The sequence below is a fragment of the Amblyomma americanum genome, chromosome 5 (genome assembly GCF_052857255.1).
Source record: "Amblyomma americanum isolate KBUSLIRL-KWMA chromosome 5, ASM5285725v1, whole genome shotgun sequence".
NCBI classification, from domain to species: Eukaryota; Metazoa; Arthropoda; class Arachnida; order Ixodida; family Ixodidae; genus Amblyomma; species Amblyomma americanum.
In genome coordinates, this window is record NC_135501.1 from 166,969,750 (window position 1) to 166,988,724 (window position 18,975).

The following is an 18,975-nucleotide window of genomic DNA, read 5'->3' on the forward strand; positions in this document are numbered from 1 at the left end:
AGACAGGCAGAGCAGAACGGTGGGTCTAAAAATTAATATGCAGTAAACCAAAGTAATGTTCAACACCCTTGGAAGGAAACAGCAGTTTATGGCTGGTAGCGAGGCACTGGCGAGAGTGAGATAACTAGAAAAATAAAAAAAAAAATTGGCGGTGGTTTAGCCCTGGTTAAACCTGGAGTGACGCCATAGCTACAGCTGGCCGGGTGGAACTTGGGTCATGTGACCAACCACGTGATCAGCCACGGCACCGCGCCGTCGGCAGCTGCTCCGCACCACGTGACAGCGTGGCGGCGCAGCCACAGTGTGGCAGCGCTGCCACGCTGAAGGCTCGAAATGCTACCGTAATGTAGCTATCGCAACAAAATGGTGTGCAGCGCATTGGCAGGTTCTCCCGGATCATGTATCGCAGCTTACCAATATCCCTCAAGAGAAAAGCGTTTAACAGCTGTATTTTACCGGTACTTACCTATGGGGCTAATAAAAAGGGTTCAACTTAAATTTAGGACAATGCAGCGAGCTATGGAAAGGAAAATTAGAGGTGTAACATTAAGGGACATGAAGAGGGTAGAGTGGGTTAGGGCACAAACGCAGATTGATGACATCCTCAGAATCAAGAAGAAGAAATGGGCTCGGGCAGGGCATGTAATACGAAGGCATTGGAGAGGGTTAATAGGAGAGAGGCCTTTGCCTTGCAGTAAGCATAGTAAGGCTGATGATGGTGAAAATGATGATTTTGTTTTGCCATTGTGCTTGGTATAAACACCCTAACGTCTACCCTCGCCTTCTGACACCACTAGTCATTGCTCAGAATATACTCATTAGGTGTCCCTTCGTGGGGCCAGCTTGAACATTTGCATGAAGACAGACACACGTCTTTTCCTGCACAGGAGACAATAGCAATGTGTTAAGTGTCTTTATACATAGGAGACAACATGTTCTGTGTGTCTCCCTACATCCCAATGTTCAAGCTGGCCCCACAGGACCCCAAGTGAGTATATTCCAAGCAGTGACAAGCAAGGTCAGGAGGCGAGGGCAGATATGGAGAGTGGCGTTCTTTTGGGGCTAGTTTGTGCGGTTCCATTTGTAGGGCCAGCTTGAACATTAGGATGTAGGGAGACGCAAAGAACACATTGCAGTTGTCTCCTACGTAGGCAGACTCTTGTGTGTCTCCCTACATCCTTATGTTCAAACTGGCCCTTCAAATGGAACCACACAACTAGCCCTGCAGATTTCATAATGGTTATAAGGAACATGAAACATGAGTACATGTTTTCCATCTTATTTTACAGCAGTTTTTTTTCCCTTGAATGCTGCTGCCTCTTGGATAACCGCAGATAAGCTGAAACTGAGACTGCGGTTCCCATGTCTCGGCTCAAGGTCAAGATATGCATGGGTAGATTTGATACGGAGTTACTTGTGGCCAAGATCAGCATCCATGAGCTACCCTTACAGAGTTTTGCGCAGTGGAGGGCTCCAGGCTAATATCAGCCACTGCCAGGACTTTTTGTAATATCACCCAAAACCTCAGTACACGGAAATCTTTGCATTGAAGCCAAGAGCAATAAAGCCATCACAACTGAGCAGCAGGTTGCAGGTTAGTTAGGCAGCCAAACTACAACCTGGCACTCGGTAGCAGAACATGAGCCGGTACCAATGGTCCCAGACGTTTTTCCTGGAAATAATTGTTAGGCAGACAATACCCACTGCACATCACAGAACTCCTCGGCAAATACTGCGCAATGACGGTTATCATTCTTATAGCTCAAGAGCACGGCCCTTCAAGAAATTACACGTCTCAAGAACAACAATAAAAAAGCAGCACAGAGCAAAAATTGGAGGTTTGTTCATCCGTAAATGAAACCTGTATGGTGATTTATTAATTAGCTTCAATGCTGCCATAGAAAAAAAAATCTATGATGCATTCATTCTGGAAAGAAAAAGCACACCACACCACTGCATCAGCACAGATAGTGCAACTTGTCTGTGCTATTCTTGCAACGGCCTGGTGGGACTGCATTTTTGAAAGCAGCTAATCTGGTAAACAAGGTTCATTATGAAAATTGTGCTTAACAAGAACTTTTATAGTCAACAGGACTTGTCAGCATCACTCTCTCTAGACGAGAGGCAGCAAAGAAGAAAGCCGTTTGTGTGGATTTATAATAACCTTATATGACACGTGCCTTCTCTCTGTGCGCAGCAAATGTGAGAAACATTCGAATGGTTTCAACACACGTGCGGCACATGAATGGTACTTTGGTCTTGGCTAGCTGATTCACAGCCTAACAAGGCTAACGGGGAGCAAGGACATGGAAAGGCACATGGTGTTGATCCTGAGTTTCTCTGCGCCTTTCCATGTTTTTTTCCGCTCTTGCACCAAGCTCTGTTTGAATTGAGATGCGGAAAAACGGCACAATAAGTAGGTAAACTTGCTCGTTCTTAAAAACAAAGCAAACACAGAGGCTTGTGAACACCTTAACATGAGCTCGCAGTGCTTTTCTTTCTAGGCTTGTTTTAAAAGGAGGCCTGCAAGCATAATGTGGGCGCAAAACAACTACATTGCTGCAAACAGAAGCACAGCAGCCTCTTCATGGTCATAACTTGCAAGTCATTTCACCGAACACCTGAGGTAGTACACAAGTTCCATTCGACGGGTGCGCATATTACATTCTGTCATGACTGTTCACAAACCACGCAAAGTGAGTGGTACACCGGCTTAGCTAGTTGCTTTGTAAAGTCACATCCAAGAGCAGAACAGTGTTTTTCTGTGGGAAGCCTTGTTGCTAGGCTGCTCAACTGCGAACAGCAGTAAGCCCCATCGGTGACGTAAAACACCGCTGCTCCGCAAGGCAGGTTGGAGTGAGCCCGTCCTTCGCGTCAGAGACTACGAAGCCAGAAAGCAAAGAAATCACTGTTGCAGCTAAAAAGTGCTTCCAAGGGTGGCATTCCCACGTCGCACCTCACTGACACTCGTCACGCCATCTGTCACGCCATGCAGTCCGGTGAAGCGGGAGCCACGGGCGAGTGGGGCTAGCTGGGCTGCGGCGCTGTCGCCTGGTCGTTGGGTCCCTGCGACGGCGGCCTGGACGGCTGGGTCTTCGGCTTGGGCACCTTGGCCAGGATGGGCGGCAGCTCTTTCTTCTCGTCCATGTTGCGCCACGTGTCGTACAGGGTGAGCACCTGCCGCGTGATCTCGAGGATCTTCTCCATGTCGACGTTCAAGTCGGCGAACCAGTGCTTGCAGTCGCGCTGCAGGATCACGCAGGCCACGTGCAGGCACGCCAGCGCGATCTGGTGGGGCGGGTGCAGCAGGCAGACGTCGGTGCGCAGAGAGTCGTTGACCACTTTCCACGCCATCGAGAGCAGACTGTCCTCGGGCCCGATGTCGTGCACGTACTGCACGAGCGGCCGGTACGGGTGGTAGAGCACCAGGCAGCAGTCCATCATTTCCAGCAGGTAGAACTCGCACTCGAGCACATGGTTGATGCGGTACGGAAAGTCCTGCGGAAACACGTGCGCGTACTTGTTCTTCACCACCGTCTGACAGGTGGTCACGAGGCGGCTGTTGGAGATGACGCCGAACTCTTCCACTTTGGAGGCGAGGAAGATGCACGTCGGGGCCATCAGCAGCGGATCGACGCAGCGAAGCGAGTTTCGCACGTAGAACCGCTTGAAGTAAACGGTTGCCGTGGCGATCACTTGCTGCTTCACCTTAAGCTGCTCGCCCAGAGCCTGGATGAAGTTGGCGAAGAAGATCATCAGCTTTTGGTACTCTTCTTCGCTGAGCACCTGCAAGTCGCCGTGTCGCTCACGTAAGAGGTCCTGCCGGTCTAGCAGCCACTGCTGGTACTGCGAGCTCTGCCAAAAGTTGCCCGCCATGATTTATGCTGCTACGGATACGGAGGCGTCGCGGCTGCACAAGACACAACGATCTTCAAGCGAAATGCACCGCCTATGACAGCCGGCACAACGCGCACGAAGCAGCCGTCTACAAAGAGCCAACGGCGAAACAAAAACTAGGAGCGCAAAACTATAGCAGCGTCAGCGTGTCCAGACCCGATGTGGCGTTTTACCCTGCTGTTGACGGCTCTTTAGCCATGAAAGAAGCAGCTTTAAGCAGCATACGAGCATACCTGTAGGCAACTGCTTTCATGAAGTGCTCAGAACAAATTTCTATTGAAGAAGCCAAAATTTAATTTCAAGAAACAGACACGAAAAAAAATTGTGACCAAGCTCTTAGCAGAACTCGTGCGAGCAGCTTCCAGATGGCATACCACTATATCGCGGACTAGAGTCACTACAAATAAAGACTTAAGTCTTTATTTAGTGACTATCGCGGACGATATAGTGCATAGAGTGTTGTCAGCCATTATCAGCTTGTTGTCAAGGGAGACCTGCAGAAGTTGTTAGACATATGCAGTACAGAGGGAGATAGATAAGGCTTCAAGTATAGTAAGGAAAAATCTGCAGTCATGATATTTAATTGAGAGGGCGGCGAGCATAGAATACAGGAGTTCGTGCTAAAAGTAGTGATTGAGTACAAGTATCTTGGGGTGTGGATAAATAACAGTGCTGAGTATCTGACAGAGCACGAAAAATATGTAATGAATAAAGCTAGTAGGAATGCAGCTGTCATGAAAAATGGGGCACTGTGGAATTACAATAGGTATGAAGTGGTAAGAGGGATCTGGAAAGGGGTGATGGTCCCTAGCCTGACTTTCGGTAATGCGGTCCTGTGCATGAGACCAGATGTTCAAGCAAGGTTAGAAATTAAACAACGGGGCGTAGGGAGGTTAGCATTGGGAGCACATGGCAATACACCAAATTAGGGGTACAGGGTGATATGGGATGGGCGTCGTTCGAGAGCAAAGAGGCTAGCAGTAAGATAGCATTTGAGGAACGATTGAGAGAAATGGAGGAAAAGCAGTTGGCTAGGAAAGTTTTCAGATACCTTTATATAAAGAATGTTGACACGAAATGGAGAAAGCGAACTAGAAAATTGACAAGCAAATATCTGGACAGCAGTAAGGGGGCAAATCAGCAATTATCGGTTAAGAAAAAGGTTAAAGAAACAGAGAGCGCTCTGTGGAAAACAGGGATGCTGACGAAATCGGCACTGGGAACATACCGGACCTTTAAACAGGAAATTGTTAAAGAAAATATCTATGATAATTGTAGGGGAAGCTCTTTGTTGTTTGAAGCCAGGACTGGAGTTTTGCGGACTAATATAGTCAGGTACCAGGAGATAGACACTTTGTGCATTGCGTGCGGAGAGGAGGAGGAAACGGCTGAACACTTGATACTTTTCTGTAAAGGGCTTCACCCGACAGTGGAAAGCAGCGGGGCTGACTTACCCAAGGCATTGGGGTTTAGGGATAGTGAAGGGAAAGTGGATTTTAAGAGGTTAGAAGTAACCAAGTGAAGGTTATCTGATTGGTGGCTAAAAGCAAGACAGGAGTAAAATTTCACAAGACATCGCTAGGTGGCTTGAGCCACCGCCCGATGCAAAGGGTTCAGCCGTATCCATCCATCCATCCATCCATCCATCCAAAACAGTATGGCCGCTTCCTTCCCAATGGACTGTCAGTGGGGCGAGTAGGTCAGCTTGTATACTACGAGGATGACATTATGGTCTCTGCAGAGAATACGGGAAGCGGTTGTTTCAGTGCCATACTCTGGACCTTTATGTTGGCGCTCACTTACGTGGGCAGCCTGTACATCTGGAGGACAAAGGATCACAGGTGAGCGGTGCCGTTCTCGCGCCGAGATTTGCTCGAGACCGCGATTTCGCCGGCTGAACTTTTTTAACGAGTTTGACAGCTTCCTTTTAATCGCGCACATCCTGATTAGTTGCAATGACTCTATGTCCGAGACCGCACACTTGCATCGAGGGCTCCGGGAACGCCTGGAACGGCAAACGACGCGACCCGGCGATTTTGATAAGAAGGTCAACAAACCCCGAATAAGTTCATGGTTACGTAGCGGTGAACTTTTATCTCGCCGGTGCGGTCTCATCGGTTGGCCGGTGCAGTGTCGCGTTCCACTTGCGGTCCTGCGTGCTTTGAAGTGCATATATAGCAGGGGTGCGATGTTGACGTATGTCTGTCACCATGTGCAGGGATCACCCGGCCACCATCAAGAAAAGGTTCATCAGCGTGTTCGCCATAATATGCATATCGCCTCTCTTCGTTGTCTTTGGCGCGGACCTTGGGCACTTCAAAAAGGTGCATAGGCTGTGTGAACGTTAGCGCCGTGAATCTGCCCGTGTTTGTGCGCTTTGGCATTTTAATCGCGGCATTCGTGTTCCAGAATGCCAGCGTGCCAGCTGTGATGGGTCTTCGCTTGGCAGGTCTGCTACAAGCCATTGTTCTACCGCTAGCTCTCACAATGGTAAGGTTTTCGATGCTCATTTGGCATCCAGGTTTAAAAGCTGTGCAGCCGCAGTCGCAGCAAAAATGGTTCACGCCGCAAACAAACTTTTTGGCTTACCATGTGCACTGCTCGTAAACTCTCAAAACATTCAAATTTCTTTTCAAAATGAAGGTTCTCTAAGGTATTCGCCACTGTTCTACCGGCGTAATATTTTTTAACAAGATTTCCTTTGGTAACAGTGTGGAGCTTTGATAGCTAGATGTGAGGTATTTTGGCTCCGATTGCTAGATTTAAGGCATTTAATGCAACTTCGTAAGGGGTTGAAGAAAACATGTGGCAATGTTCCGGTAACTTAGGTGTGTTCATCTTGTGCTCGAGTCACTGTGGTGTTTCATTTGTATTACCTATTGTTGTCCAGCACAGGGAATATACATAAATGCAGGTCAAGTTTTAAACATCTAAACATCATGCTTTGATGAGCCCAGAGGCCGCAAGCTCCTCAAAGTGCAGTCATGATCCATGAAAATTGCTTTGCGCCTTATCAAGTCGCAAGCTGAGGCTTGAAATTCGATCTCAGTGAGAGGGCTATACATTGCCATCAGCTGCAACCAGGCCAAGTCCACGGCAAGACAAAAGCATTTGCCATTGTTTCCTAGCTAGCCGCGACCTGTGCTAGCCACTGCTACCCTATCTGAGCAGTTTTCACGTGGCTCATTCAGATGAACATTTTGACCTTCCAGCTCGAGGTGCATAGATATAATGGAAGCGAAGCCCTAGATCTCAACAAGAACGGCGGTGTAGTTGGTGTTTCGTCCTTGCGGGTAACCACCGCACAAAAAAGCACAGTACTGCGTCATGTGGTATGTGTTCTTTTGTCCGCGTTTTGTGCGCTGGTTACCTGATGTGGATCTGGGCTCAAGAAACTGCGTTTAAGCTGAATACGCAGGCTGCTAATTTCAGGGAACTTTTGCATAACTATTCACCACGACGAAATCATGCAATATTGCATTTTCCGCCCTGCGTTTGCGCCGAGATTGGTGGGCATTACTAAAGTGAGCGCAGCCACCTGACCACTTTTAACCTGACTTTACCTTCAGGTTAAATGTGCCCCGCTGTGCTATGAGGAAGAGGCTCAGAATGAATCATTTGAACATGATCAGAGCACCCCATTTCACCGATTTTAATGTGAAGTGCTGAGGAGTGCTTTCAAGGGACCGTATTAATAAACCTCACCTCCCCACCCAACTTTGCAACCCCCAGCTATCAAGGAAAGCACTGTGCATCACAAAGCTCTGTTTACTTTAATGATATTTGTGGCCTTGTGCTGTAAAGGCAGGTTGACAGTGATTCCATGCGGTTGCAAGAGGTAAAACCTTAAAGGGGCACTAGAGGGAAGCAGCAGGCCTGACTAAATTAGTAGGTTACTGCTTCAGGGTAGCACATATATGCCGTTTTCATAAGCAATAGGTCTTAGATAAGCTAGAAAACTAAGTAAATCCGAAAGGCGCATAACAGCACCCCAGGCAAATTCCAGTTGGTGTGAGCAGCCATTTGCACACTTTGCCAGCCACATTTGTTTGTCGCTTGCCTCTTGAAATTCTTTTAATTGAAAATAGAACACTGTTTTGACAGACGCGTACAATAAAACCATATGAGCTGCTCTTCGCATTCTGCCCACTTGGCCTGCTTGGAGCAGCGTAGGAACTTCAGAAGTACCAGCAGCAAGGATTGATATATGGGCTAATCTTTAGTGGGGGGAGTTTAGTTTCCTGCACGGGCAAAGCGGGGCGGTCTAGCGAGGTTTGCTCGTACCAAATTCCGTTGCGTAAGAATGTAATGCTATATTGACAGGCCTACACCATCAAACCAAATGAGCATGCGACACTTAAATCCGCCCTTCTTAAATCTTGCCCTGGTCAGCTGTGGCGGGTATTTTCACTCTGTATGGCTCATTTATTCAGTGGGACAAACTGTTTCATTTTTGCTCGGCCTGACGAATTGTACACATTCATGTGGCTACATTGCAGTCATTGAAAAATGTCCTTCTTTTTTCTACTGTATAGGAATACACATGATGCATTCTACTCGGTCATTATAAATTGCGACTGCAGCTCCACATAGATTTCTTTTTTGTCCTTTAAAGATGCCATTGCATTGTATTTAGGTCAAGGTCTCACTGGCTCCACGTTCTGCTGCTGGCGGAGTGCTGGTGTATCACTCCTGCTGTATGGGGCTTCATTCACTGATGTGCAAATCACTGAACAAAGGAAAACCTATAATTTGAGACAAAGTTGTCTTATCCTTGGAGCATTGTACTGGTGTGTTTTATTTGTCTCTCTTTCTTCATGTACAATGAAATGAATAGTTTTTATTATTGTAAACAATATTTCTTAAACACAGGGACATCACTGCTATTGAGCTTTTGTGCCAAGACATTAATCCTGTAATGCCCAGCACATCACCTGTAGTACAGAATATAAGAATGTGAATAACTTTCATTTTTGCTCACAGAACTACATGAATTGCTAACACAAATACAGAAATGGTCTTTGCGAGCAACTTTTTCAAAGAAAGGCCAAAGTGCAGGCTCTCGGAGAGTCGGAAGTGCTGCTGAAAGATCATTCGTGTAAAAGCTGACCCTAACAGCCAAACAGCCTAAAATTTCCATGGTCATAATTCTGCATTAGCAGATGATGGAGCAGTTCTCAGTTTTGCTCTTGATTCTACCTAGACATTCGAGAATCATCGTACTTAGCTAAATTTGGTTATTCTCTAATGATCTTCTTCCTTAACAAATATCTTCCTTTTTTTCGCTTCTGTAAATGATGGGCTATCAGTGATGATGGACTATCGGTGATGAAATCCTGGGAGTTAGTAATTTTCATGTGACGTTTTAGTGGCCGAACATTGCAGGGTTAAGCCCCAATCTTTTATAATGAGCACTTCATTGTATGAGCTATTTGACAGGCTTTAACTCTTTTTTAACGTTTTTTTTTTAAATGTAGGTGCTCTTTGCGGGACCTTTGGTACTGCACTATTTTGACGGAGTCTGGAGCCTTTACATGGGCAAGTAGCCTCCTCCCTTTTTCACCATTTCAATTTTCAAGTGGTGCTTGAGTCGGAGGTAACAGCGGAGACGATTCTTTCATTCTTGTAATTCTCTGTCGTCTTTTTTACTTGAATTTCAGAACCGCGCTACTGGTACTTGAACCTGAGGAACCTCATCTGGCTCAGGAACCATGTTGTGGTGAGTGCCGTGTACCCATTCATGAAGCCCATGCAATGAGTGTGTGTATGCTGACTCACTTTATTTTCATTCTCATCTAGGCACCGTTTTCAGAAGAGTTCACGTTTCGTGCCTGCATGCTTCCCATTCTGGTGCCTTGCTTGGGCCACCGAGCTGCTGTTATCATCTGTCCACTCTTCTTTGGCGTTGGTAAGTGCTCCGCGATTGTAGCAGCATCAACCATCTTTAGTTTGAATTGTTCTGTTTCTGGCTAGGCGTTAGGGGTGACAGCTATACTAGCTGGTGTAAATTCATGATGCAGGCACAGCTGACTGGCAATAATTTGAACTTGAATGGGGATGAGAATTTGTTTAAGTTACGTGAACTTTTAATTAGTAAGATCCTTTTAATACGCTTGATGTGGACAGCACCAGAAGCATCAGTTTGAATAAATTGGATGTTCCACTTAACATGTTTACCGCATCGTGGGTCACCGCTAGGCCATGTCATGTATTCATGCTGTGTGGCCATGAATACTGAGTCACGCAATGAAGCGTGGGACAGCTCAGATTTCTTAAAGTGTCTGCGATAAGCAAACACTCCTAGTGTTCCTGTAAATGCTCCCCGTAAATGATTAGGGCGTCGCTGGCGAATGGTCGGTATTTTGCTTGCTTGTGGTCCGCGAGCGCTAAAGCTCCCACTTGCCGATTTTGCCGATGTTTGACTGGTCCTTCTGCAACCTTGATGAGCAAGGTGCCACCCACCTGAGTGGAAGGTGGGCCACCTAGGTCATGTGACCTTGTGATGTCATCACAGCCTGCCCACAGGATTCTTAGCAAATTGCCCACCGTGGTAGGTGGCAGTTCAATTCATCATTAGTCGTGAGAGTTTGCTGAGGAAGAGCAGCCTGGGTCTCGCAAGCCCCACCGGAGGCAGCACCTGCCACCACTGTGCAGTGGCGCATCGCTTAACCGCTGCACCACTGTGCCAGGGGTGATATGAGGACTCCCAGCGGTCTATGAATGTAAAGTAGAAAATGACCAATGATAAAATCAAAACAGATGTGCTAGCACACGTAATTCGCATTTGACCTAACCATAACGCTTTCCTTGCCGTGTTTAATTGCCAGCCACAGATGCAACAGTACAGCATTCTTCTGCATAAAAACACTATGCTTCAAACTAGATCATCGCATAACTCACCTGGAAATCTTCAGTAATTCGCCCAGCGTTTTGCTGCATCATGGCATGACTGGGATCGCCATGCATTTAATTAAGCATAACACACTACACGCTATTCCAGACAGAGACATTTCGCATAGCTTGTACCACTACCGCACACTGCTCACCGCCGGTGACGACACCAGTACCAGAGCGCATGGGTACATGGCACCAGGCGCCTGCACATAGTGCCTCAGGGAAATCTGTGCATGCGAAAAAGCAGCACTATACCTGTGAAGTCGACTGCACTGCAGTGAATTGGGATGTTTGACGTAAGCGGGATCACGTGATCGCCGCGAACATTGTTAATGGGCGGCGCACGGGAAATCAGTCATGCAACTCATGACTCATGCTCATGAGTCATGTGCTCTCTGTGGGAGCATATATATACAGGAACACTAGACATTCCAGGTCGCTATTGCCATCTGCTGGCAGTTCAAATACGCTGGCTTCACCAGTGGCTCACTGATGGGTCATGCCGCATTCAAGAAAATTTAAGGGTGGCTTGCCGTGGGCAATGGCGCGTGCACACAGGGGTTTGGGCTCTGAAAATTGTTGCTGCAGTGAACGCGTTAATGTGAGTCCACTGGGCTGTACCAAACAGATGGGGACAACAGGCAAGAGGTTCTGCATTAGTCCGTGCCTCATCCCTTGCCTGCTGCTCTTGTTTTCTTTACTGTGCTCATTAACAACTGCTTATAAAAGCATTTGCATTGTTTTTTTTTTTACTTGCAGCACATTTCCACCATCTCATCGAGAGGCTGAAAAGGACAAACAATGTAAAGCTGGCAGTCATGCAGTCTGGTGAGTGGCATCTTTGTCATGTGGTGGACATACTTGGGCCCTTTGTGCAAACACCTGTGCGCTTGGGCAAACACGTGTTTATACATTCTATTATCTCGTGCCAAGAACGCCTGCAGTGGTTTTGTCCATTAGAAGGTAGATGAACCATGACATTATTCCAGTGGCTTCATACTTGAGCCAAAGTGCATTAAATGATGTCTACAGCTAGGCTTCGAACAGGAGATTTTAGCAGTCATACATTGTGTGTGCAGCTGAGCCAATGTCGTGCATGTTCACCGAGATAGCCTCTTCACCATGGATGTGGCATGTACTGCAACGGTCGTGTTGCTTTTTTTTTTTTCATGCCAGCTTAGTGTGTTGGCCGTTATAGTGCCTATGAGCTGTTAGTAGCACCTTAATGTATATGCAGGCACATTGCTGCTTTTCATTTTCATTATTTTTTCTTTTTTTCAGTGTTTCAATTTGCGTACACAACAGTGTTTGGTGCCTACTCCGTCTACTTGTTCCTGAGGACAGGTATGTGCTTATTTTGATGGAAAAGTGGGTCATGGTTTGCAGAATTACTGCTGTTCTAGTGTGGTGTGGTATATTTTCTACCTAACCAAGTAAATAGAAGACAGCTCAGAATTCTGACTCTAGAGCCAACCTTGTCACTTCCACAGATTAAGAAAAGCCTGGCTTCTTCATGTGTTAGTTTCCCGACTTTTAACTCCATTTCGCTTGTTATATAAACAAAGTAAAGTACGAACAGCCAGCATGGGCTCATCATCATATGAAAATACACCTGTTAGGGCTTCAATTCTTGACAAGTCTTCAATGGGTGATAGCTACAATTTTTCACTTCAAATGTCTGTCACCTGAAATTGAGTTTTTGTGTTAGTTTCCTATGTTTTTGTAGGTGCGTGAGGGCCCGTTGTGCATAATAAAGTGGAAATACGATACTTAGCACAAGATAGTGGCTTGCGAAGGTTAGAGACTTGTTATTCTGTGTGTACGGTTATTTATAACCTGAAACATGGAAGAGCTTCCATCGAGAGACAGTAGGGTAACTATGTAATGTTGCAGCCTAATGAAAGGATAAACTTGAGAGCAGACTTTTTATAGCCGCCCTTAGAGGCAGCAACTCACAATTGGTGTTTCTGTAAGTGCTTTGACATGGACAGCAACACAGAAATGAGTGCTGTTACTAAAAGAATCCCCAAAAACTTCCTTATTTATAAAGAGAAATGCTTTGGGAATTGTAGGGCACTTTGTGAGTGGTGCTATCCCAAAAGGATTTTTCCAGAACATGCTACAGGAGTGATGAAAGATAAACATAGAGTATTCAGTTTTACTGTTTCCTTCTACTTGAGTTGTCTCCTCTGATTTCCCGCACCTTCAGGCACACTTTTATTGCACAACGAAGAGAAAAACAATAATTGCTCTTGGAAATATGCATGAAGCACTAAGCATCAACTGCTGAATGGTGGAAAATAAGTTCAAATTTTAGCACCAACTTGCTCATCAATAAAGGCATCTTCAGCTCCTAAAGAAGCATGAGCAATGTTCTGAAGCCCATCCATGAGATTTTTCTAAAGCAAAAACTTGATGTAGTGGTCGTCAGTGTCCGTTCAAATCCTAGGGGTTAGCTGCTCACCTTTACAGCACATTCTAACCTGCTGTACTGTGATTTTGAGGAGGGGTGCCAGGCAAAAAAAAAAAAAATGCACTGCTATTCACTGCGTGCTCATAGTAGGTATCCTGAGGGTTAGATTTAGAAGAGCTAGGAATAAATGCTAATGGAGAACAGCACATTACTCTCTAATTTACTGATGACATTTCCATGCTAAGTAGCTTAGAAAAGGAATTAATGTGCAAAATTGATGACCTGAGCACTCAAGGCAGAATGGTGGGACTAAGACTTAGAGTGAAGAAAACAAAAGTAATTTCAGCAGTGGGGGAAGGGACCAACAGTTTACGATAGGCGACAGGAAGCGGTAAGGGACTACTTACAGTGCGTCGTTGCGTATCATATACTACTGTTGGACGAGTTGTTACCACAGATCCGACTTATGAGAGGGAGGTAGCTAGGAGCAATAGAAATATATGGCTCTGGCTAGGAGAATAAGATTGGGGTGGAGTGCATTTGGCAGGTGCTTTCAGATCTTGAATAGCAGCTTGCCGAAACCCCCTCAAGAGCAAAGTGTGTGACAGTTGTGTATCTTGTCATTGCTCACCTATGGAGCAGAAACTTGGGAGGCTAACGATAAGGCTTGAAATCAGGGAACAGACGCGAGTTAATGATATCCTGGCTGAGATGGAGAATAGGAAGTGGGCATGGGCAGGGCATCTAATGTGCAGTGTAGATAACCAATGATGGCTCAGGGTAACAGAATGGATTCGAAGGCAAGGCAAGCATAGTAGGAAGTGACAGAGACTCCGGTGAGTAGATAAGATTAGCACGTCTGTGGCGATAGGGTAGGCGCAGGTCAGGGCGAAACCTTTGTCCTGCAGTGGACACGGTTGGGCTTGGGGGTGATGACGACAGTGATAGTGGTACTGGCCTTGATGCAGGCCACTTTGTGGCACCATTTGTGGCCCACGCCTTCTGCAACCACATGGGGTTCCCGGACGTGGCCGAGGTGTTCGGCTACAAGCAGCCACGGCTGACACTGCTCCTGCTGGCATTCTTGATGGGACTGCTGGGCTGGGCATCGCTGCTGGAACCCTTGACCCAACCCTACCTCTACTCAAATGAACTCTACTCTCAACCTTTATGACGCGCACTTGGCAGCACGACACTTGCACAAACAAGTGTTCTCATGAAGTGGCCTGTCAGACGTCTCTCTCTCTCTTCTGCGTTTGTGAACCATCATTTCACCTCTAACTCATTGGTTTAGGAAACTGCCTGCAGCCATAGTAGGCTTTTTCCTCTTGGGCATACGTGCAATTGTGGACTAGGAAATGCATGTTTCAGAGGCAACAGATACAGTTGACAACGATTATTGAGCAACGTCGTTTGCAACCTCTATTGCACCTTGCCTCATAGGCTTGAAGTTTTTTGTGCAAAATGTCGAGATAAATATGTGGTTGAATTCAATGACACATCACACTGCAGTGCTGCATTTAGCTGTTTAGGGGTGGAGATTTTGTGTTCAAAGAAAGGCTATGCTGTTACCTGATCGGCGCTTGCACTCAATGTGATGGGTCATTCTGCAGCACTGAGCCAACAAGCCACTAAATTAATGTAATGGGCATTAACTGCATGTTCATTATTCATCCTACAAGTTGCTCTGTTAATTGCATCTGTTGCCTTGTAAGCATTTGTCTTTAACCTGTTCAGCGGATAGGGCTTCGCTACGGCAGTGGTGACTAATGCATGATTGTTGTCATTGGCTCAATCAGAGAGACTTACCAGCTCATGGCATTGTTGTTTGTGTTGGCTCGGTATCCTCAAGTGTCACAGACGACGTTGAACAAGTGTTCTGGTTGTGGAAAAGCTCATGTTTCACATACAAGCCACAGAATGTTTTCATTGTTGCACCTTACACATTGATAACTGTGATCATTTTAGCAGTGGAATAGCAGGGATCTGCACTTGTTTTTACTGCTTACAAACAACTAAGTAGCGTGCAGCTTAAGCACATCTAATCGTGCCTTATTGGCACTAGGGAATGGTTAAGCGTCCCAAGTTGTGTGTTAAAAAGTGCAGGTCTGCCTGAGACACTGTAGTACCTTTAAGTAGTTTTTTGAGGGAAAAAGCAGCATCTGCAGCATTACAACATTTAAAATATTGACCCATTAGGTATTGTTTGCACAAACCAAAGTCAGTTGAAGTAGATGAACACACAACTTTTCTATATTCTTTCTCAAGAAGTTTTTCATTAGAGTAGCATGCTCTCTGAAGGTAAACTCTTGAAAGCCCAAGTTTTCTTTTGCCCTTTTTTTAAGCTATTATTTACGTTTTGTGGACTGACCTCAATGAAATGTAACAAATCACATTTAGTATCATTGCAAAAACGTCACTTGTCATTTTGTTGCTACATTATGTCACCTTTCTCTCATTGTGTGCATTGGTGTTGTGTGTAGTGGATGTGAACAGTGTGTGATAACTTATACTTTGTGTAGTGCTGACTATTCAATATTCTGTACTGTTGTACATGGCGAGAACTTGAAAGGTACTCACTTTGTGATCCGATTTTGAGCACTCTGGATTTTATTGCAGTGTTACGTGTACTAAATTTATACCTGTACAACTTATGGGACTGTAATGTACTGGTATGCTTCACGATACATAGTTCATGAAGGTAGTAAACTTGAGTATCAATGAGGAATGTTTGAAGTTATTAGTGAAAATGTTTCGTGGAGCTGTTTCACATGTCTGTTAAAAATAAACTGCCAGAAACATATTTTTTTGTGGAATAAAGCTCACCTTCATAAAGAGTGCTATGTTTATCAGGTGCCATAAAGTATATGTCATGATGATGACACTCAAATCGTGTGCGTGTAGTTCGGAAGTTCAGTCTTGTGCCAGCATAGCAAACAGTGACTGAGGCGTTGAAATGTTTTCTTGCTTGGCTGTGGTGCCATGATCATTTGGAGTTCGTTGACACTAGCATAGAGTGAGTATCTCGCAGCTTGCAACTGCAGCACTGTGAAGTTTATTGATTAATCAAGCTCAGTGATTCCAAAATCGATGAGAAGTACAGTGTGTGCCTATACTTTAGATTGGGCAAAGCGAAAAAAATGATGTCGCCATGGCCACACCGCCTTAGGCACAATGGACTGATTGAAGAAATGCATCAGTGATATTCACAGTGGTCAGAAATTTTTAAAGACTGTGCCTGCAGACATGTTGCTGCATATTCTTGGCCACGGTCCAGCTTAGGTTTCTGGCTTCACCATCCAGACAGGCACTAAAAGAAGACATTTCAAAAATACTTCAGTTCACAATATGCTGACTGCACAACGTTAAGTGAGTTGTTGTCACATCTTTAAGTTCTCTCTGTTTTAGTTTTTAGCTGATCTGCAGTGTAATTAGTGGTGTGCTGTTATTTAGAGTACCTAAAGCTCCGGAACAAGCCACACTTTGTTTGTTGCTTGCTGAGAATTTTATGAGCATGCAAATCACAGTGTACAAAAAGTGCAAAGTCTTTTAAATCAAGGAAAGCGCAGGGAGATGCTTCTGGCATTGTTTTTTTATTATTATTAGAACCTTTGAGCAATCATTGTTAGTGAGAGATCATTTTTATAAAGTAGAGGAAAATTTACGATATGCTGCCGGTGGTAGTCAAACCACTGCAAGCTTTGGGACGCATCAACGTAGACAGACACATGGAACACGGAACATGTGTCTGTCTACGTTGGTGCGTCCCAAAGTTCATGCTGGCCCAAAGATGCACTGCAAGCTACATGCGGTGGTTTTTGGTGCAGCTCCCTCTAGTGGCAGGTTCTCTTCATACTTTCTCAAATGACTTCCCATCTACAGAGATTACTCAGTTGGTTATCCTTTCTACCAGAAAGAAACACTAACATTGACTGCTGCTTTCCTTGGTTTCAAAGACTGTAGTGTCACATATATGCCACAACAAGCCTCTCATCTTCCCTGTTGTCTTCTCATCGGATTGTATTGAATATCGTGCCCCTGCCAAAACGCTGCATAAAGTATTTTGCAGTTAAAATGTAGGTAATTCAAGCGTGCGAAATTCGCGCCACTCCGCGCGTGCGCGCGGAACTTCACGGTTGTAATTCGTAGCGCTGCTGGTAGATGGCGCCGCCATTCTGCCTCCCGCGCGTGTACTTTGCTTTCTGGAGCATGGGGCGTTGCGCTGGTCTCACGAGAACGCTCGGTTGTGAGCAGTACGGCGAGCTTGTGATTGGAACAAAACAGGGGTATGGGATCGGGAAAACGTTTTCCCACTAGTTTACGCGCGCTGTTACACTGTTGATTTTGCGAAATACGCCTGCTTCGGTGGGAAGCAGAAAACGTGACATCTGCTGTTAGGTTAACAACTGGCATCCTTTTATGTGTAATTATGAGTGCATTCTTAACGAAATTCAGATTTTCGGCTGAAGTCATTGAGCGCTAGAAGCTCTTAACTACGCAGAGCGAAATAAGGTTTAAGGCGTATTGGGTTGATTTTGCTTCCAGCTAGCTGAAATATCTCCCCACATGTTCAGAGCACATGCTTCACGCACATGCTGGTGGCTTCGTGCGCACGCTCGCAGCATGCGTGGTGCGATGATCGGGTGTATGGTTTGTGGTTGGCCGGAGCTTCTAGCGGACTAATTTATTGGGTGCAGGGTCTGGTTGAAAAATATTTAACAGTGTACGTTCCGCGTCTGTACATATATTTTTATACATTAAAGAGACGTTATGTGCTTCGTCTTGCGTCATTTTGTTCGCGTTTATCGGCAGTCGTGCTGACAAATGACGTACGAGCTCGTACGCATTTTTACGGCTGTATGGGAGGACTGCGCTTACAGAAAGCGGTAGCTTGAATTCCGATGAACATGACACGCGAACAAAGTTCGTCCGCGACTGATGTACAGTCGGAGCTCCTTATAACGAAACGGTATGTGACGGAATAATGGATATAACGAAGGAATGACGATTCCCCTGGAAGCGCAGTCAATACGGGCTATAAAGAATCTACAGATACAACGATCTAATCGCCGAGCCTTTTAACTTCGTTATAATGAGATTCGCATGCAAAATTTAATTGAAATGTGCTATACATAGGAGTACCTCGAATGTAGCATGGAAGAGACGTCCTAGTGTGAACGCGTACGGATACCTAAAACGCACGCGCAGTGGCAACTGGCGCTCATCCAGGTGAGGCGCGTATCTGCTACTGCACGTGCGCAGTATAGTCATTTGGTAATCTGGTATGCGTCAGCACTGGGACATAACATGATACGCGAAATCCAGCCATAGCTTGTGCACTACAAAAGTGTAGTGAAGTGGGCAGTTGGAAATGCTTAATAGCACTAGCGTTCGATTATTATTCTCAGTTAAAATCGATTCCCTGGCTTTTTCCGACAATGTTAACGTTTGTCCGGCAGCAAAAGCCGCATTTATTGGCGAGAAAAATGGATTTAGATATCTTTCAGTCATGCAATTCAAACTCGTAAAGAACGGGTTGTCACCGTTTTGTAGAAGCCTAAATAGGGGTAAAATGGGAGTGAGCTGTCCTCTACCGTACACCCTTTTGAAGGCACGGTATTTTTATGATTGGCGCCAGCAGGTCTCCAGGATTGCCACCAAGACAGCATCTCTCGCCATCAGTGTCTGCGGGGTGGGACAAGCGTGGGAGCAGGGTTCTGCGAAAATCCCTTTAAGGAGTCGCTGTCGCCGCCAGCGAAATGGTTCCGCCT

The 18,975-nt window shown here is 45.7% G+C and overlaps 2 protein-coding genes across 2 annotated transcripts; one reads left to right on the forward strand and one right to left on the reverse strand.

Annotated features, from left to right (window-relative positions):
* Nucleotides 1-1,869: 1,869 nt before the first annotated feature.
* CycC (cyclin C) lies at nt 1,870-4,290 on the reverse strand. Its single transcript, XM_077665750.1, has one exon. It carries the CDS (start codon nt 3,874-3,876, stop codon nt 3,028-3,030), a length of 849 nt encoding a protein of 282 aa, XP_077521876.1. The 5' UTR covers nt 3,877-4,290; the 3' UTR covers nt 1,870-3,027.
* Nucleotides 4,291-5,544: 1,254 nt separating this feature from the next.
* On the forward strand, nt 5,545-17,984 carry Sras (Ras converting CAAX endopeptidase Sras). Its single transcript, XM_077665751.1, has 9 exons — nt 5,545-5,738; nt 6,116-6,221; nt 6,307-6,387; nt 9,375-9,435; nt 9,558-9,616; nt 9,697-9,805; nt 11,551-11,619; nt 12,073-12,135; nt 14,173-17,984. Exons 1-9 carry the CDS (start codon nt 5,626-5,628, stop codon nt 14,376-14,378), a joined length of 867 nt encoding a protein of 288 aa, XP_077521877.1. The 5' UTR covers nt 5,545-5,625; the 3' UTR covers nt 14,379-17,984.
* The last annotated feature ends 991 nt before the right edge of the window (nt 17,985-18,975 follow it).

Coding starts and splice junctions, on each gene's coding strand:
- CycC (XM_077665750.1), bottom strand. CDS start 3,876: ATGGCGGGCAACTTTTGGCAGAGCTCGCAGTACCAGCAGTGGCTGCTA.
- Sras (XM_077665751.1), top strand. CDS start 5,626: ATGGTCTCTGCAGAGAATACGGGAAGCGGTTGTTTCAGTGCCATACTC. Junction 6,222..6,306: donor ACCTTGGGCACTTCAAAAAG/GTGCATAGGCTG, acceptor TTCGTGTTCCAG/AATGCCAGCGTGCCAGCTGT. Junction 9,806..11,550: donor TCCACTCTTCTTTGGCGTTG/GTAAGTGCTCCG, acceptor TTTTACTTGCAG/CACATTTCCACCATCTCATC.